This window comes from Genypterus blacodes, unplaced genomic scaffold (assembly GCF_046128005.1).
Source record: "Genypterus blacodes isolate CSIRO-AG114 ecotype Tasmania unplaced genomic scaffold, CSIRO-AGI_Gbla_v1 ptg000216l_1, whole genome shotgun sequence".
In the NCBI taxonomy this organism is placed as follows: Eukaryota; Metazoa; Chordata; class Actinopteri; order Ophidiiformes; family Ophidiidae; genus Genypterus; species Genypterus blacodes.
In genome coordinates, this window is record NW_027467015.1 from 1,290,001 (window position 1) to 1,305,990 (window position 15,990).

The 15,990-nt window shown below is 45.7% G+C and overlaps 3 protein-coding genes across 5 annotated transcripts; 1 reads left to right on the forward strand and 2 right to left on the reverse strand.

Annotated features, from left to right (window-relative positions):
* Positions 1 to 653: 653 nt before the first annotated feature.
* Positions 654 to 6,465, reverse strand: cntf (ciliary neurotrophic factor). 2 transcript variants are annotated; one of them, XM_076170342.1, is made up of 3 exons: positions 6,058 to 6,465; positions 3,545 to 3,859; positions 654 to 3,459 (listed from the first exon to the last, which is right to left on the reverse strand). In XM_076170342.1, the coding sequence occupies exons 1-3, from the start codon at positions 6,166 to 6,168 to the stop codon at positions 3,265 to 3,267; spliced, it is 621 nt and encodes a 206-aa protein (XP_076026457.1). In that variant the 5' UTR covers positions 6,169 to 6,465; the 3' UTR covers positions 654 to 3,264. The 2 variants fall into 2 exon arrangements, with proteins under 2 accessions (XP_076026457.1, XP_076026458.1); XM_076170343.1 differs by having other exon boundaries at positions 654 to 3,456; positions 6,058 to 6,461.
* Positions 6,466 to 7,657: 1,192 nt separating this feature from the next.
* LOC143016156 (uncharacterized) lies at positions 7,658 to 9,043 on the forward strand. The gene is made up of 2 exons (XM_076170333.1): positions 7,658 to 7,971; positions 8,149 to 9,043. Exons 1-2 carry the CDS (start codon positions 7,889 to 7,891, stop codon positions 8,849 to 8,851), a joined length of 786 nt encoding a protein of 261 aa, XP_076026448.1. The 5' UTR covers positions 7,658 to 7,888; the 3' UTR covers positions 8,852 to 9,043.
* A 230-nt stretch (positions 9,044 to 9,273) lies between these two features.
* zfp91 (ZFP91 zinc finger protein, atypical E3 ubiquitin ligase) lies at positions 9,274 to 15,031 on the reverse strand. 2 transcript variants are annotated; one of them, XM_076170329.1, is made up of 13 exons: positions 14,847 to 15,031; positions 14,157 to 14,698; positions 13,768 to 13,805; positions 13,558 to 13,674; positions 13,290 to 13,329; positions 13,087 to 13,197; positions 12,913 to 13,005; positions 12,619 to 12,816; positions 12,353 to 12,403; positions 12,165 to 12,243; positions 11,804 to 11,918; positions 11,600 to 11,699; positions 9,274 to 11,495 (listed from the first exon to the last, which is right to left on the reverse strand). In XM_076170329.1, the coding sequence occupies exons 2-13, from the start codon at positions 14,558 to 14,560 to the stop codon at positions 10,517 to 10,519; spliced, it is 2,325 nt and encodes a 774-aa protein (XP_076026444.1). In that variant the 5' UTR covers positions 14,561 to 14,698; positions 14,847 to 15,031; the 3' UTR covers positions 9,274 to 10,516. The 2 variants fall into 2 exon arrangements, with proteins under 2 accessions (XP_076026444.1, XP_076026447.1); XM_076170332.1 differs by lacking the exon at positions 12,913 to 13,005 and having other exon boundaries at positions 14,157 to 15,031.
* Positions 15,032 to 15,990: the final 959 nt, after the last annotated feature.

The window sequence follows — 15,990 nt, forward strand, 5'->3', positions numbered from 1 at the left end:
ACTCTCTCTCTCTCTTTCCTGCCCTCTCTCCCCTTCTCTTTTTTCAGACACACATACACCCACATGAGCACGACTGCGCAAGCACACACCGACACATGCGCACAAGAACACACAGAGACACACAAACACAAGGAGACACACACACCCATTTTCTCTCGTCTCTTTCTCTCTCCCTCTAACACAAGCATATTTTCTCCCTTGCTCGCTTGCACAGTCTCTCTCTTCCTTTCTCTCTCTCTCTCTCTCTCTCTCTCTCTCACACACACACACACACCCCTTCCACAGGCATCCTGGCTGCCACTCCTTCTCTAACAACCACACACACACAAGATGTACACACACTTGTATACACACAAACACGTATAAAAACACACACGCTCGTGCACACACACCCTTTAAACACACACACACACACACACGTACACACACATACACACATCCTGTCTTTCCTTAAAACTAAACACACACACACACAACACACACGCACAACCTCACTGCTAATAATCAAACCAGAAATGTGAAATAACAGGCTTTTTTCCCCCACATGACTCGATCACACACACACACACCCACACACACACACACTGTATTGGGCTACATCAGCAGCGTCTGTAAACCAGTCTGTCATTAAGTCACACAGACAGCAAATCAGCCACGATCAATTCATTTAATCCCATAGGTTAGAAACAGAATCAATAATAAATAATAAAGTTTTTAAACCAAAGCAAAGTCTGTACATTACTTTCACATCATTTCACAACCGACCAACAAATGCCCTCTCTGTGTGTTTTCTGTCTTAGAAACACTTTGTCATCCATTTGTACCTTTCATAATGTTCACTGTGGCTGTATGTGAGTCTGGTTCTGGTTTTGGTTCCGGTCCAAATCCTCTTATGCAGAATCTTTAGCTGCGTCATTTTGGGTCCAAATTAAAGTTTAACACTTCGTCCTTAGTCGATCAAACACAGACTGACCTCATGTCTTAATCAATTCAACAAAAACACTCTTTTTATCCCCCAAAGTGTGTCAGTTTGTAACAGGTTAGTAACAGTTTGCAGAGCCGACAGGTCACCAAAACCATGAGTGAGTAAACCTCGTACATCCACTTCTTTATTAAACACTGGTGATAAACACAATACCTTCTCCAGCTTTCCCAGTGTAACAACACCGTCTGTGAGGACACCAACAACATGAGGCCGTTTTTCTGATGTTCTTGCTATCAGCCAGATGCAACGGTAACCCGATCCTCTCTTTGTGCTCTGAGCCAATTGTGTACAAAACCACCCCAGGTCACAAGAGAGGCCACCTGGTGGTACAGCAAAACTACAATACTTCACCCAGGCACACACAGTCAAATGGAACAAGAGATATTAGAGAAATGAATCAAACAAATACATAAACAATCAACAATTGCTAGGATTGTTACCACACTGGTGCACTTCCTGTACAAACAGCTGACAGGGTTAAAAATGGCTGCTTGAGTTCTCTATTATTTCTCTTGCTTTTACACACAATTACAGAAAGGGTGAAGTTGACTCATATCGTTTGCAGTGTAAGTTTCATTTTCATGCTTTCAGGTGGAGCAGATCCCTTTTTTTAGTTGAGTTGAATGTAAATCCTTAAGAGGGACAATAACCTTTCAAATGGTGACGGATGGAGGAAATTGACCAAACGTTTTCATATTTCATATCTGCAACAACTGGTTTGGAGAAGCAGGTATCACCAAAACCTGTGTTCCTACGCCCAGTGCTCAGTTTATCAACCCACAAATACAAGAAAACAACATTAAATGTCACAAGTTAAACATCTGACAACAGGATTTTCCCCCCTTTGAATGAAGCAAAGTTTACAGTGTAAAATGACCACATATTCCTCTCGGCCTAAAAATAGACACTGCAAATGTTGCATCCTGCTATTTATGACCTCCCAACACGTCCCTGTCTGCTCTGTGTTGCACATTATAATGGATTCTATTGGTTCTCTGGGCGGTAGGGGGGAAAAAAATGGCCCCTAGGATTTTCCAACTATCTCATCTTTTTGCCCGAGGCGTCATTCATCCTCCAAGACATCGCTGTGAACCTGAGGCTGCTGCTAATTTAGCCGCTAACACAGACCAAATTGGATTGACAGGATGATGTGTTGAAGGGCATTCTTGATTAAATCCTGCGTTACATGATCACATTTCAGCTTCTCTACGCACTCTACACGGTGACTGCTGCCGTTGCCGTTGCTAGTGAAACCAACACATTAAACCAAAATAAAATCAGAACTGAACTCAAAAGGATACAAATTTGTTCAGGGGTGCACTTAGAAGTCTTTGTAATAACGCCTGTGTTATAGATTGTGATATTTGGGGCCCACATCCTGCTGCAGCCTGCTTAGCATTACTTAGTGTCGGACATTAAACAGCAGTGCTTTTACCACCCATGATTTCAGTCCTGATAAAGTGCCCAGAGAAAGAAAGAAAGAAAGAAAGAAAGAAAGAAAGAAAGAAAGAAAGAAAGAAAGACAGAGAGAAAGACAGAAAGACAAAAAGAAACCCAGATGTGTAATAGCAATATCTAAACCCTAGAGGGTGCTGTTCTCTTGATTAACAGTCAACAGATCATTACTTACATGACGTTGATTTACACACACACGCACACATACACTCGAGCAACAGCCTGGTGACGCATTTCAGACATTCTCATTTCCATGACAATGTGCCCCCTGCTGACTGTTTGTTTTGTCATTTGCAGTGAATCCGGTCTGTTTACAGTTTTCAGCTGTTTAATAATAATAATAAAAAAGAGCCGCAAGAAAGAAAGAATGTAGACGTGACTTAATAATGTAAACACAGAATAAAGTAAACGGATGCTGTGTTGCAATATGAGAGACCAAGGATGATCTGTTCTAGTAAATGCTGGTGTTAAGAGAAGTTAAGTTAAGTTAAGATACACATGGTCTCTCTCTCTCTCTCTCTCTTTTACGGGGTTAACAGCAATGATCACCTTCTCATACTGAGGAGGAGATGAGGTCGTCTCATCCTCTCTCTCTCTCTCTCTCTGGCTGGCACAAATAATCCCGTCCCCTCATCTCTCTGTGTCAGTCAGGATCCGTCTCTCTCAGCAGGCCATCATCATCATCACTCATCCCTTCCCCTTTCTTTCTGCCGGCCTTGACCCTGGACGATCATCTTCCCTCCTCCCCGCCCCAACATCTTTTCTCTCTCATTATTCCCTCTTCACAAACACACGCACACACCCACACTCCTCACATCTCCATCTCATCTCAGAGTGCTTCTCGTGCTTCTCGTGCTTCTCGTGCTCCTCACTCGCCCGGTTCTCGCCCGGTCCTTGGCTGTGACCGAGGGCAGGGCTTGCAGGGTGCTTATGGCCGTCTTTGCCCAGTAGTCCAACTCTCGGAAGATCCGGTATATCCACAGCTTGACCTGGAACAGATCGGTTGAACCTCCTACCTGCTGACGAGAAGAGAGAGAACGTCTGCCTCATTTCCTTTTGGCACTTTTTATCATTGTTAGCGCCTCTAATGACATCATTGCCTACCTCCACCCCCTCCATGCTGGGAGTCAGGACCGCCGTGCCGTCTGTGGTTTTGACGAGTTCTCCAGTGTTGCTCAAGAGCAGCGAGAGTCTTTCTTTGACAGTCTTCTTCTGACTCTCGTACTCACCCTTTGCCACACTCCCAAACTCCTCTTCCTCCTTGGCGATGGCGCTCTCCAGCAAGCTGCGGCACTGTAGCAGGGCGGAGTGAAGACACCAGAGTTTGTCCCTGGCGTCGAGCTGGGAGGAAGGAAGGGGGACGGACACCAGGCGACTTTCAGCCACCTCGTGTTCTGCAGAGAGGTTCTCCTTCTTCCTCTTAGGGGAGGAGGGACAGAAAACAAAGAGAAAGAAGAGGGGAAATTAAGAACAGAAGAGAGATGGCAAGGTATTAAGGAGAGAGAGGAGGAGGAGGGGGAGGAGGGGGAGGAGGAGGAGGAGGTGGAGGATTTGGAATGTGCATAATTACGAGAGGTGAAGGAATGGTTTCCATCAAGCCCCCAGCACACTGACGTCACCTCTGTTTTCCAGCATATTTGGCAACATTTAGTCACAGGCGATGAGAAACACACACCGATTTTCACTGTTTGGACCTGCGACACACCTCACAATGACCGGTCCATACTGGGACACGAGTGTGCTGGGTCACATAAGAGAAGCTTTAAGACTGAGCTCAAAGGATTGCAGCTTAGCGTTGTGTAGTAGACATTATTTCTTATGAATTACTCCCAGAAAGATCCAAACAAAGAGCATTTACTCCACGTCCTACAACGCAAAATAAGATATAAACATGTAAAAACATACATGTGATGCTATGTTACAATACTACAGGAGGCAATGTTAGGTGATGTAATATTTGAGTTCAGATTCATGATCAGTTTAGTGCCAGAGCTGCTTTGAAATGCAATAACACACACATTGACACCGATATAATCCATATATGACTTTGTTAGACGGCACACACACGGGGGTAAAAAAGCTCTTCACGCTGTCAGAGTTATTAATTTATGAAGTTAAACTGTCTTTTCAGGCAGAATAGAGTGTGTTCGACCTGATGAACTGCTTATTGTTCAGTGAGCTGTGAATCCCCGAGGCCCTCCTTATGACATTATACGCAGGCGTTAATGTTGAAGCCTGCGTGCAAGTTAGTACGAGTGTGACAGAGTCGGCTATTCTAATGCGTAAGCCTCTCAGGGAGCTAGCGGGAAGTGGTTGTTTACAGTTCAGACAGCCAAGGAAATGGGACTCGGGCAGTTAAGAACCCCTGTTAGTAATAATGACAGCCAGACACAACATTCTCATGGATCATCACCACAAAAAAAACACGTGGCAAAGTTTCAAAGAAGGTTTCAATGTCTGTGTGAGTAGGAAGCGGAGGAGAGGATGCATGGAGAAGAAGCTGCATCCTGCCTGAGAAATATTACATCCCAGTCCTTTTGAGATTATATAAACAAAAGCCAAATTTAACCTCATTCCAATACAAATCCTCCCAGCCAAGGAATGAAGACTTAACGGCCATCTCCATTAACTTCCTGCCCGACAGGCCAGCAGTGTATTTAATCATTCCACGATGCTAGAGCGGAAAGATATCTGGTGCTGTCCGCTTCAGGGCAGTGCTGCAATATTGCTCAAACATGATGCCCACTACGTCACTTAGAAGAGGCCAGGTGGACCTGTGCCAGGTTGAGAATACTGAAGTAGATACAGAGGAGGAAGAGGAGGAGGAGGAGGATGGGTCAGGTCCTGGAAGTGAAGCGGATGAAGTTACATTCCGGGCCGCTCCCTCGCTCATGGCCAGGCCAATGAAAGGTAGGATGGGGAAGTGAACTGGCATCCAACCAAGGGGTTTTAATAACCAACCAGCCACCCTCACACCCACAGGCAGAGAGGCTGATGGTGGCAGGCAGCTGGAAGCCAGATGAAGCTTCTGTGCCCGGGCATTGATGAGCTTGTGCCAGAAAAGTGCCCACCTCTGTCATTTCAATTGAGTCACCCCTCATTCTGCATTCCTGCACCCTACTGTCTCCAACATTCTCTCTCTCTCTCTCTCTCTCTTTATTTCTATTTCCAAATACACATACATGCACAGATGAACATATTCTCCCCCTCTTATCTCTCTTTTGCACACATTCCTTACTCCATCTCTCTCTCTCTGTCTCACACACGCACATACACACAAATACCAAAAACACAATATCACATGTGAGCAATGACACAGATGGGTGTACACAAAACACACATTCCTGATTTTGCGCACACACACACACACACACACACACACACACACACACACACACACACACAATCTATTAATTTTCCATTTAACCTTGGCCTATTTCTCGCTCACTCTCTTTTTTTGCTCTTATGGTTTGTGTGTGTGTGTGTGTGTGTGTGTGTGTGTGTGTGTGTGTGTGTGTGTGTGTGTGTGTGTGTGCGTGCGTGCGTGCGTGCGTGACTGAGAGAGAGAGAGCTCTGTCAGCTTGCAGTCAGTGGAAAGTAAACGCTCCAGTACTCACAAAAAGTTCCAGTAAGTTGGCGCATTCGCGGTGCAGCTGCTCGGCTATGGCCGCTGCCCGGGCCGCCGTAGTCCGGCTCAGATCTGAGCCTCTGGTCCGCCGCTCTGCCATGGGAGCTCCGCTACAACGACGCAACGCGCCTAGGAAGGTGGAAGCGCGCTACGGGCCGGCACCCTAACACACAGCCGCGTTTGCCTGCCTCATCCCGGTCGCTCTTCGCGTCAGCTTGGCCTCCCGCTCCCCTCGCACACACACACCTGAAGTCTCTCGTGGGGTTTCGGTAAAAACGAGTCTCCCACTTTAGCCCGACCTTGACTTCTAACTGTTACTGACTTGTGACTTGTGTTACAGAGTTAGCGGCCAACTCTCCGCCCTCTCCCCCAGGAACTTGATGCCAGGCGGCAGGAATTTAACGGGCCGAGCGGAGGCGGGGAGCCGCCGGGGAGGAGCTCATCAGAGTATTCATGAGGGGCTTATCTGATTTACTGGCAGGCCACGGAGGAGATGATGATGATGATGATGATGATGATGGGCTCAGTCCAAGGAGACCTGTTTGGATCTGTCACGGAACTGCTTTTGCGTTGCGTGTGATCGTTTCATTAAAGTAAACGCTTGACTCGCTGAAGCATGTAGCTGGGATTCAATTGTTCGTACACATATATGAATGAATAAACGGCCTATTGAAGCCCGGGTTTGTTTGAAGTAAAGGCCAACTGTTGTGTAAACCGGAACATTATACTTTTAGAATATGCAAATTCAAATCTCACACATTCCTAATAGAAAACGCAACGATGCCTCCACGGGGTCACTGTAAAGGCGCCATTGTACAAACGGGAAGGCCAGGAGAAGCAATACAATGATTTCTCCGAATTGACAGTATTACTGCCAGATAAGTAATTAAGGATAAGTGGCTTGCATTTCACGGAAAGAGAACTACAAACAAAAAATCTATAAATAATGTTATATATGCAAATGTAATTTAAAAAGATAAGAATAAATAGCTGAACCTGCATATTATTTGTTTTTTCTTGTCAAAAACTATTCCTGATTATTTCTGATATCACCAGTTTTAAGATTCTGTGATGAGTAGCAATGGTTTACAGAGCCAGTCAATACACTGACAACACTGGGCACCAGTAGCTAAAATCAAACAAATAAATATAATATATGTTGTGGTGACATTGTTGTGTCTTTTGTAATGTACTCTGGTAACAGAACTGAAAGCACACAGGGGGTTAAGTCATAGGTTATTAAAATTAAGTCACGTCACATAAGCAAGTTTGCAATATATTCCAATATAATTTATTATCGTGAGGTAAATACTAAAATATATACAAAATATAATGGTCTAGTCACTTTTTAATTTTTACTATTATTTATTGAAGGTCTATAGACTTGATTGCTTCAGACTTACTCTAATGTATTCATCCGTCATCCATCATATGAATAAACTATAATAATCGTGAAGATTATGTTAATTTCAGCATGTCAGGAAATGCGTCAGAATTTAATCACCATAAGTGAAAGTTGTGGAAATGTGACAATTATAGGGCTGCAATACCACGCCTACACTCTAGGTGTCAGTGCAGCCAAAATTATATGTAAACACTAAGCAGGAACTAATGGATAAATGAGAGCAGCTAACATTGGATGAATCCTGGCTCTGTCATTCAAACGCGAAATAGGAACTCAATATATTCTTCTATTGTATTCGATCACAAGGTGTCTGTTTGACTGAACACTCGAGTTCTCGCTGAGACAGCAACGTCGCGGTTTAGTTTAAATTCCAGCGTACAGCAAGCTAACTAATTTAGCTTCATCTGATACGAACATGGACTCCCTGGTTGGTTACGGAGGTTCATCGGAGTCTGACAGCGATGGAGACGTAGAGGATCTAGACAGCGGCGGACTTTGGTAATCAGCCACATAACGAGCATGTACCGATGATATACTACTGTAAAATGATTGTTGCTACTTCTTTCGGCCGTGAAGACCATAACAAACATACTGGCGACATCAAAATCAACTTGTGCAAAAGTAAAACCGAATGAAATGATTAAACTCTTGTTCTTCTTTCCCTCTGTGTCTTAGTTCTGCTAAAGAGAAGGCCGGTGAGGCATCAGCTGACAAAAAGACCCGCAACTTTCTGCTGGCATCTGGCTCAGCTTCCAGTGAGTCCACTGAATCGGAACCAGAAGAAAAAGATCCTTCTCCATCACCTCGCAAACCTCGGAGTTCAGCACCTGCAGCCCCACCTGTGCTGCGCCAAAGCCCCCTGCCAGCTCCTTCTCAGGCTTCCCTCACCATCAACAAACTGCCCCCTCCTCCTCTAGGTTCCTCCTCTGACAGTGGAGTGTTTGCCAATCCCTTCAAGGCTCAGGCAGACCAGAAGCTCAGTGCTTTACAGAAACACGTCCCCCTCACCATGCAGGCCAAACCCGCCCAGATAGGAGGCAAGAGGATCTGCGTGTCGTACAGGAAAGACGGGAGATGCCGATTTGGAATCAAGTGCAAATACGCTCACGACAGTGACCTCCAGAGCACGGTCATCCCTACAGAGTCTCGCTCCTCGGTGAGTGAGGAAACACCCGCGTCGCCTCAGGCTGACTCTCCTGCAGGCAGCTCCCATGGTGGAGGAGCTAAACACTTCCAGCAGGACTGTGAAGAAGCATCAGGGGGGCAACAGGGGAAGAAGAGGAGGGTTGGACTGAGCAACACCTTGATCCCACCCAAGAGGGCCATGAAGCGGTACGCAGTGCAGAGGGACAGAGAGCGGCTGAACATGGCCCCATGAACCGGACGCTCGCAACATAGAGATGACCTGTGTGTGTGTGTGTGTAGAATGTGTTACTGCCACTATACCATGACTTAACTCAGGCATAATACGATTTAGAGAAAAAATATGTGATGTAGTTTGTTCTACTGAAATCATCGTGTCCACGTTTAAAAACAAAACAAAACGCTGGTGAAGTGTTAAGACATTTATTTACATCATATAAATGAACAGTTCCTGTGTTTGCTCACACAGCACAGAGGTGCAGACTCAGTGATGACGCACAAAAGGATTTACAAGGACTTACAACCCCAATTCCAAAAAAAAGTTGTGTGTAGAATGTGAATAAAAACATACAGCAGTGATTTGAACCTTTACTTGATTCAAAACAGCACTAATACAGGAGGGTTGGATGTTTTAACTTTGTTTTTTTGTAAATAAACCCTCGTTCTAAATTTGTTGGCTACAACAATAACAAAAGAAAAGTTTGGGCAGCAGCATTTTGACCACGAGTGTTTCCTTTTAACCATACACACGCCATACGTTGTGTACTCTGTTACATGTGCACAATGTGGTCCGAGACCAGAGGAGTGGGCTTTGTTTATGGACATTAATATAACCAAATGTGTTTACTGCCCACGTGCTGATATCCACCACAGAAGAACGCCGTTTTTTATCGCAGTGTCATCTGAAGGCTGGGAGATCACGGGCAGGAGAGGTTGGTCAGCCTTGGCCTTCACACAAAAACCCCCAGATCCTGTTCCTGTTACCTAGGCATCACATTTACTGTCAACAAGAATTTTCACATCACTGCTTTCTGTTCTTTCTAAATTTGCATTTTCCAACTTTTTTTTGGAATTGGGGTTTTTGTAGCTTTGCTAATCAAATCTCATGACATTTGAAGGACGATTCTGTGACAACATTTCATTTTCCATCAACTAACTCAGTGACTGTGGGTTCATGTGTGATTTATTCTGTCCAGTGTCGCCATGGTTACCTACAATAACCCGGGACTGTAAGTAGGAAAAACATTACACAGGTTTATAGGTTATGGTTAAAGAAACCTTTGCACTGCAGTACAAATGTCGATGAAGCCGTTTCCATGACAACACATCATTTTTCCTGACATTTGACATTTTTCTGAGTGCTTCCAAGTTTAATACAGGTTTTGTTCAGTCAGTTCAGATTCTTTTCTACCCAGTTAATAAGGTACTAAAGCAGATCTAGAGGAACAATGGAAAGTGGCCGTTTGTTAATTTAAATCAAAATATAAATAAAGTTCATTAATTCCAATAGGAACTTCGACGACGCCGCCGCCTAGCAGGCATTCTGACTCTGTGCTGCAGATCACTGGAAGGTTTGCCACAGTGTTGCATAGCAGTCAGGGCTTTGCAGTTGTGGAACATATCCTCCCCGAAATAATCTCAGCATCAGTACACACACACGCACGCACCACGCACACACACACACACAAGACCAGTTAAACTTACAAGACATTATGTACAAATGCAACCACGGACACAGAGACATTTTTTTTCCCTGATACAGAAATTCTAAAAAGCTACCAAACGTGACTATGAGTGAATATTACTTTATATACTGGTGATACTACATTTAACTCAAACGTTGCATTAGAGAGGATATGGTGTCGGTGAGAACACAAGTCTCTATGTCACCTTAACGCTTTTAAATGATTACCTGTTGCACTTCTTGTTCGCCCTGGTCCCAGACCACAGCCCCCTCCCCAACCGCTTCCGTCTGATGAAGAGCATGAACTGATGGGGAGGAGGAAGAGAGCACAGAAGTGTCAAGAATATAGTGCTCCCCGCCGGTTGAGCCTGGATTCTGGGACTGGACGTGGGAATGGGAGAGGAGGGCGTGGCCTGGGCTGACAGTCTGCAGGCTCTGAAGCTGCTGGGGGCTGGCTAGAATGGGAATCTGCTGAATATGGCTCTGGGACTGGCCCACAGGCTGAAAGGTCATTTGAAGGATTTGCGTATGCCCCTGACTCTGCTGCTGCTGCTGCTGCTGGGAAGAATAGGACTGGAGGTGCTGAAGCTGCGGCTGGTGCTGCGTCACCACCGAGCTGGAATGGAGGGTCAGCTGCTGGATCTGAGAATGATGCGACTGCTGAGTAGTGTGAACAAACTGGACGGGCATCTGCAGCTGGAGGTGGGTCTGCTGCTGGCTATCGGCCGGTGAAGGTGGATCGATAGGGGACAGTGCGATCGTGACTGGCACCTGCATGGTGTGCAGGTTCTGGTCCTGACCCAGTAAGACCACTTGGTGTTGGGCCACATGTCCCAACTGGGATACCTGAGCCACTTGCTGCCCGACCTGGACTTCCTGGCTCAGCTGTTCCACCTGCCCGTCCTGTCCCACTTGACTCACCTCCAGGCTGGTGACCTCTGCTTGCATGTGGTTTCCCTGCAGCTCCAGCAGAGAGGCGGGGGTTGTGATGAGAGCGCCGGCGTTGGCTGCCAGGGCCTCAGCGATCAGCACCTCTGGGTGACTCTTAGCCTTATGGGCCACCACGCAGTCTTTCTTCTCAAACTTCTTGCCACAAATGGAGCAGGAGAACTGATAGGTGGCGTCGGCGTCGTGCTTCTTCATGTGCCAGTTGAGAGAGGCCTTCTGACGACAGGTGAAGCCACAGATCTCACACCTGAGAAGATAAGGAGGGAAGAACTGGGTGTCAATAATCTAAGAGAACTGAATAGAATGGACTGTTTCCAAAGCAATCATGATAAAGAGAAGAAGCTGACTGACTGGAGGGGCTTCTCTCCTGTGTGGATCATGCGGTGCACAGCCAGGTTGTGGGAGCTCTTGAAGGCACGAGCGCAGAACTCACAGATGTAATCCCGCTGGTCTAGATGCACAGAACGTCCAGTTACAGTTATGTTCTAATGAGACTCATTAAAAAGTAACGAGTACAGTTCAGAAACATCCTCCTCCTGTTTATGTTCGGCGTACCCGTGTGATGTTTGGCGTGACGCAGCAGCTGTTTTTGAAGTCGGAAAAGCCGCCCGCAAGAAGGGTGAGGACATACGTACTTCTTCTTCAGCAGGTGCTGGTACTTAATGTGGTGCTGTGTGCAAAACAAAGTCAACAGAATGGAACAACAGAGTATCAGCACCAGTCGGATGGCGGAAGGTTTACGGCCTCGAAGCCACGGTGCATCTTTGTAACCAAGGTGACGGTGGCTCTTCAAATGTTCCCAATACGTTTTTCATTCAATTAAGGGTTTGACCATGAGGCTGTTTTCTACCTGAACGGGGTTTTTATGACAAACTGCCAACACAATAGAGACTGATCAGAGATGGTGTGTACAGACCTGCAGGTAGCGAGGGTGAGCCAGGACCGTGCCACATCCTTCCATCTCACAGCGCACATACTGCACCGGGGGCTTCTTCCTGTGTAAGCATACATGTCACAAAGACACAGGGTGTTAAAGTGACATTCCACATCTCCACACTCCAGAGAGTCATGTAGAAACTCGTACAATGGAGCGATGAACTTCACCTTCTCTTTGGCAGCCGCGGGGTTTTGTCATCTTTTTTCCGCCTGCCTCTCCTTAAACAGAGAGAACAAAGGAACGGATCAATTATATAAAGAACACATCGACAATAAAGAGAGGAGGTGGATTATAAACCACAACTCCAACTATAATGGAGCTGTGATCAGCGGGAGAATAACATTGACACAGAAAAACAAACCCATGGACACTTAATTAATGTAAGAGGATTACATCATCTTCTTTTGAAACACACTGATTGGTCGGTACTCACTTCCTGGGTCCGTCTGGGTCCTCGGCCATTTCCTCCTCCAGCTTCACCTCTTCCTCCGCACTCTCCACTTTGTCTGAACCCTCTATCTTTATCTCTGCCAGCTCTTTCTCTTTTTTAGGTGCCTTTTCCTTTTCTTTCTCCTTCTCTTTCTTCTCCTTGGGTCTCGGCGGGGCCCTGCGCTTCGGCTTAGGGACGTCTCTGTGAGAGAACGTAAGAGAAACAAATCCAGGTAATGTTCACGTACACCCCCGGCTCACATGTACACACACACACACACACAAACACAAGACAAACCTTTCAGCCTTGGGGTCATAACTTTGGTCATTTAAATCATCCCTAAAAGGAACGTCTTCATCACTGCTGAGACCCTGTTCCTCCGCTGCACCACTGAAAAAGAAAGCAATCATTCACACAGGAGTGCCCACTTTCTGCTCGTGGCTCGACGGATGCACTTGGTTGAAAGTTTACCTCCGCTTTGGAGTCTGGTAGCTCAGCTCATCTGGGTCATCCTGGAACGGAGGGTCTTCATCATTCTGCACCTGTTCAGCAGGACCCTCATTTTCCTCCTCTTTCTTTTGACTGAGACAGCAGATATGTCAACAACAGGGTAAAGTACAGAGTAAACACAAGGTGCAACAAGGAATCACAACATTACACGCCTTCATACTCACATTTCACACTTCTCTTTATCATTCACTTCTCCTTCCACAGCTAAATGAGAAACAGATAAAAACAACTCATGAGTAAAAGAGGCTGCACAGGGATTGTTCCATTAACACTGTTATTCTTTTACAGATTTGAGAGCTCTATCACATCCTTTCGCTGTATTCTATGTGGATTAAATGTAGACTGTTACAGACTGGAGACCAGAACAGAACCTCCTATCTTATTGTTTTGTTAAATACAAGCAGAGATGCCGAGCTGCAGCAGGTTGCTTACCGGATGGATTCTCCATGCCAGGTTCAGTCTTACACGCAGCCTTGGCAGAGCCCCTGGAGGCCCGGCCAGATGGGGGCTTGGCCCTGCTCTGAGCGGGGGGCCGCTTGGATGGAGGAGCTAGGGTGAAGCATCAAGAGCATGTTATCATTCATATCCACATTAAGTTAACCCTAAACAAGTTTTCTTGTCACATATTATAAGTGTAATTACCTGGAGCATCTATGGCAAGTTTCTTCTGATCTTCTAAGCTGTAGGAATGACAACAACATACAGTTTGAACATACAATCTTGAGCTATTTCCCCTGTACAGTGTTACACTTCCATATTGACAGATCACCGACTACACGAGACATAGGTTAGTTTAGTTTAGGTTAGTCAGAATTCAAAACATGGGACGAAGTGGAGCGCCAGGTGAGTTTCACTCCACCCTCCCCACACACACACAGCAGCTCCAATGGGACGAGCTAAGCTTCAGGCGTGCTTTTGACAGGAACACGCTGACAATGTTACACGTTTTAAGTGACGGTGCTGTTCTGTCACATTGTATTCAAAACATTAGCATTATGCTGCTGGCTAACATTGATAAATTAAAAACCTACTCTGTAACTTGAAGACTGTCACCAGCGACTGACCCGCCGGGCTCTGATGAACCTGCGGGTTCGGGATTTTTCTTCCGCTTAGAAGTGGAAACTTTCCTCCGCTTGGTCGCGCTAAGGTCTGGGCTCGACTCGTCTTCGTCGTCGCTCTTGGTGTCTTTCAGCCAGGCCGGCACTGCCCTGGTAGAACGGTCCCTTAGAACCCTTCCTGAGCTCGGTGTGCTCGGCGTAGCTCCGTTACTGTCCGAATGAGAGACGCCGGACCTCGGGCGGCCCGCCCCGCGCTCTCTGAGGGCCCTCCGCGGTATAACATTCGGACTGGTGGCCGGGGTTTCTCCTGCGGCCTTGTCCTCCGCCGCCTGTTCTCCTTTATTTACATCCCCGCTTCGTTCAATGACCGGTTCCATCACCGCGTGGAACCTTCAGTCCACCTCACAATCCGCAGAGTCAAGCAGGTTTACTTGCAGTTTGAGGAAAACCGGCATATATCGGTTTTAAAGACGTTTAGACTGCAAGAGGCCTTTATCCAACACGGTAGCATATTTCTGTGAATGCGTTGGATTCGCCGCAGATTAAATACACAAATTTATTGATTATAAATTGAAAACTTTTCTTAATTATATATTCAGTAATAAACCGAAATATTTTTAAAGAAGCAGACACTATTTTCGCGTTCTTAAAGCTATAGCAAACCTGCTTAATTCGTCCGGGCCTGGAGCACAACCATTTTGTGCGCTTTGTTGCGTCTCCTTTAAGCCAAATATAAACTAAGGTTAGATTCATGAGCGGCAACGTATTTCAACAGCTTTACATATCACCTGGATTTCCTATTGTATTTCCCCGGATCTGGTCGGTCAGCCATAATTGTTTATAAATCTGCTAAAGCAGCAGCTGCGCAGACGCCGTGCGTACGCAGATGGCTGCCACAGGCATCATGGGAAATGTATTGTAGATGGAAAAGGCTTGTGCAATATAAATTGAACTTTTCGGAAAGGTCGGAACTTTAATCAAGGTCGTCACAGATGGGCTAAACCCAACACCTTTTACCTTATCAATTAAAAAAATCATGATCAATTATATCGAATCTAGCATAGCTACTGTTGCTGTTTTCGAGTCATCAGTCCCTCTCAATCAAACTTAAGTCAAGCTGTTATTGTTAAAGTAGTCTTGGATCTGAATCAGGATCATTTCTATAACCACATTAAGCACAGGAAGAATACTTATGTTAAAAAGTATAAAATGTAGTAGGAAGTTAGTCAGTGGGCATACACGTCGACCTGTAAGACCTGCTCTACCTGCTTTACTGAAGTGCTTTCGCCACTAGATGGCAGTGTCGTCACACAGAGCCTTCTAACTATATATATTTTCAACAGATCACACTTGAGCAATCTGCCATTCGGTTGGCTGTTTTTGTGTCGAGCCTGTCATCGACTTTGTTCCTCGAAAAACAACTATAATCTCTTCCAGCCACAGTAGTTACAACTTCACCTTTGTAGGTTAAACCTCTTAATAATACATCCGCGATGAAAACACCAACCACCATTGGATTGATCCTTTAATAGTTTATTTTTCTGTCTCTTGACCTTAAACTCTCAGTTGAGTGGCTGGCTAATAAAAACTCCATGTGTGCTTGTCCTCCCTACACTCTTTGCTGGGATTGCACGTTTCCAGGGTAAAGTTGACATGCCACAATAATGTTTATGAAATATTCTCTAAACTCTGCTCTTTCCTCTCTGTGCTATAACTCATTGCTTGAGAATAGCTGATGTATCAGGTCAAGGACTCGTTTCCGTTCACAAAGTTCAGCGGTCAAAGTCTTCTGCCTATGAACCTTTGA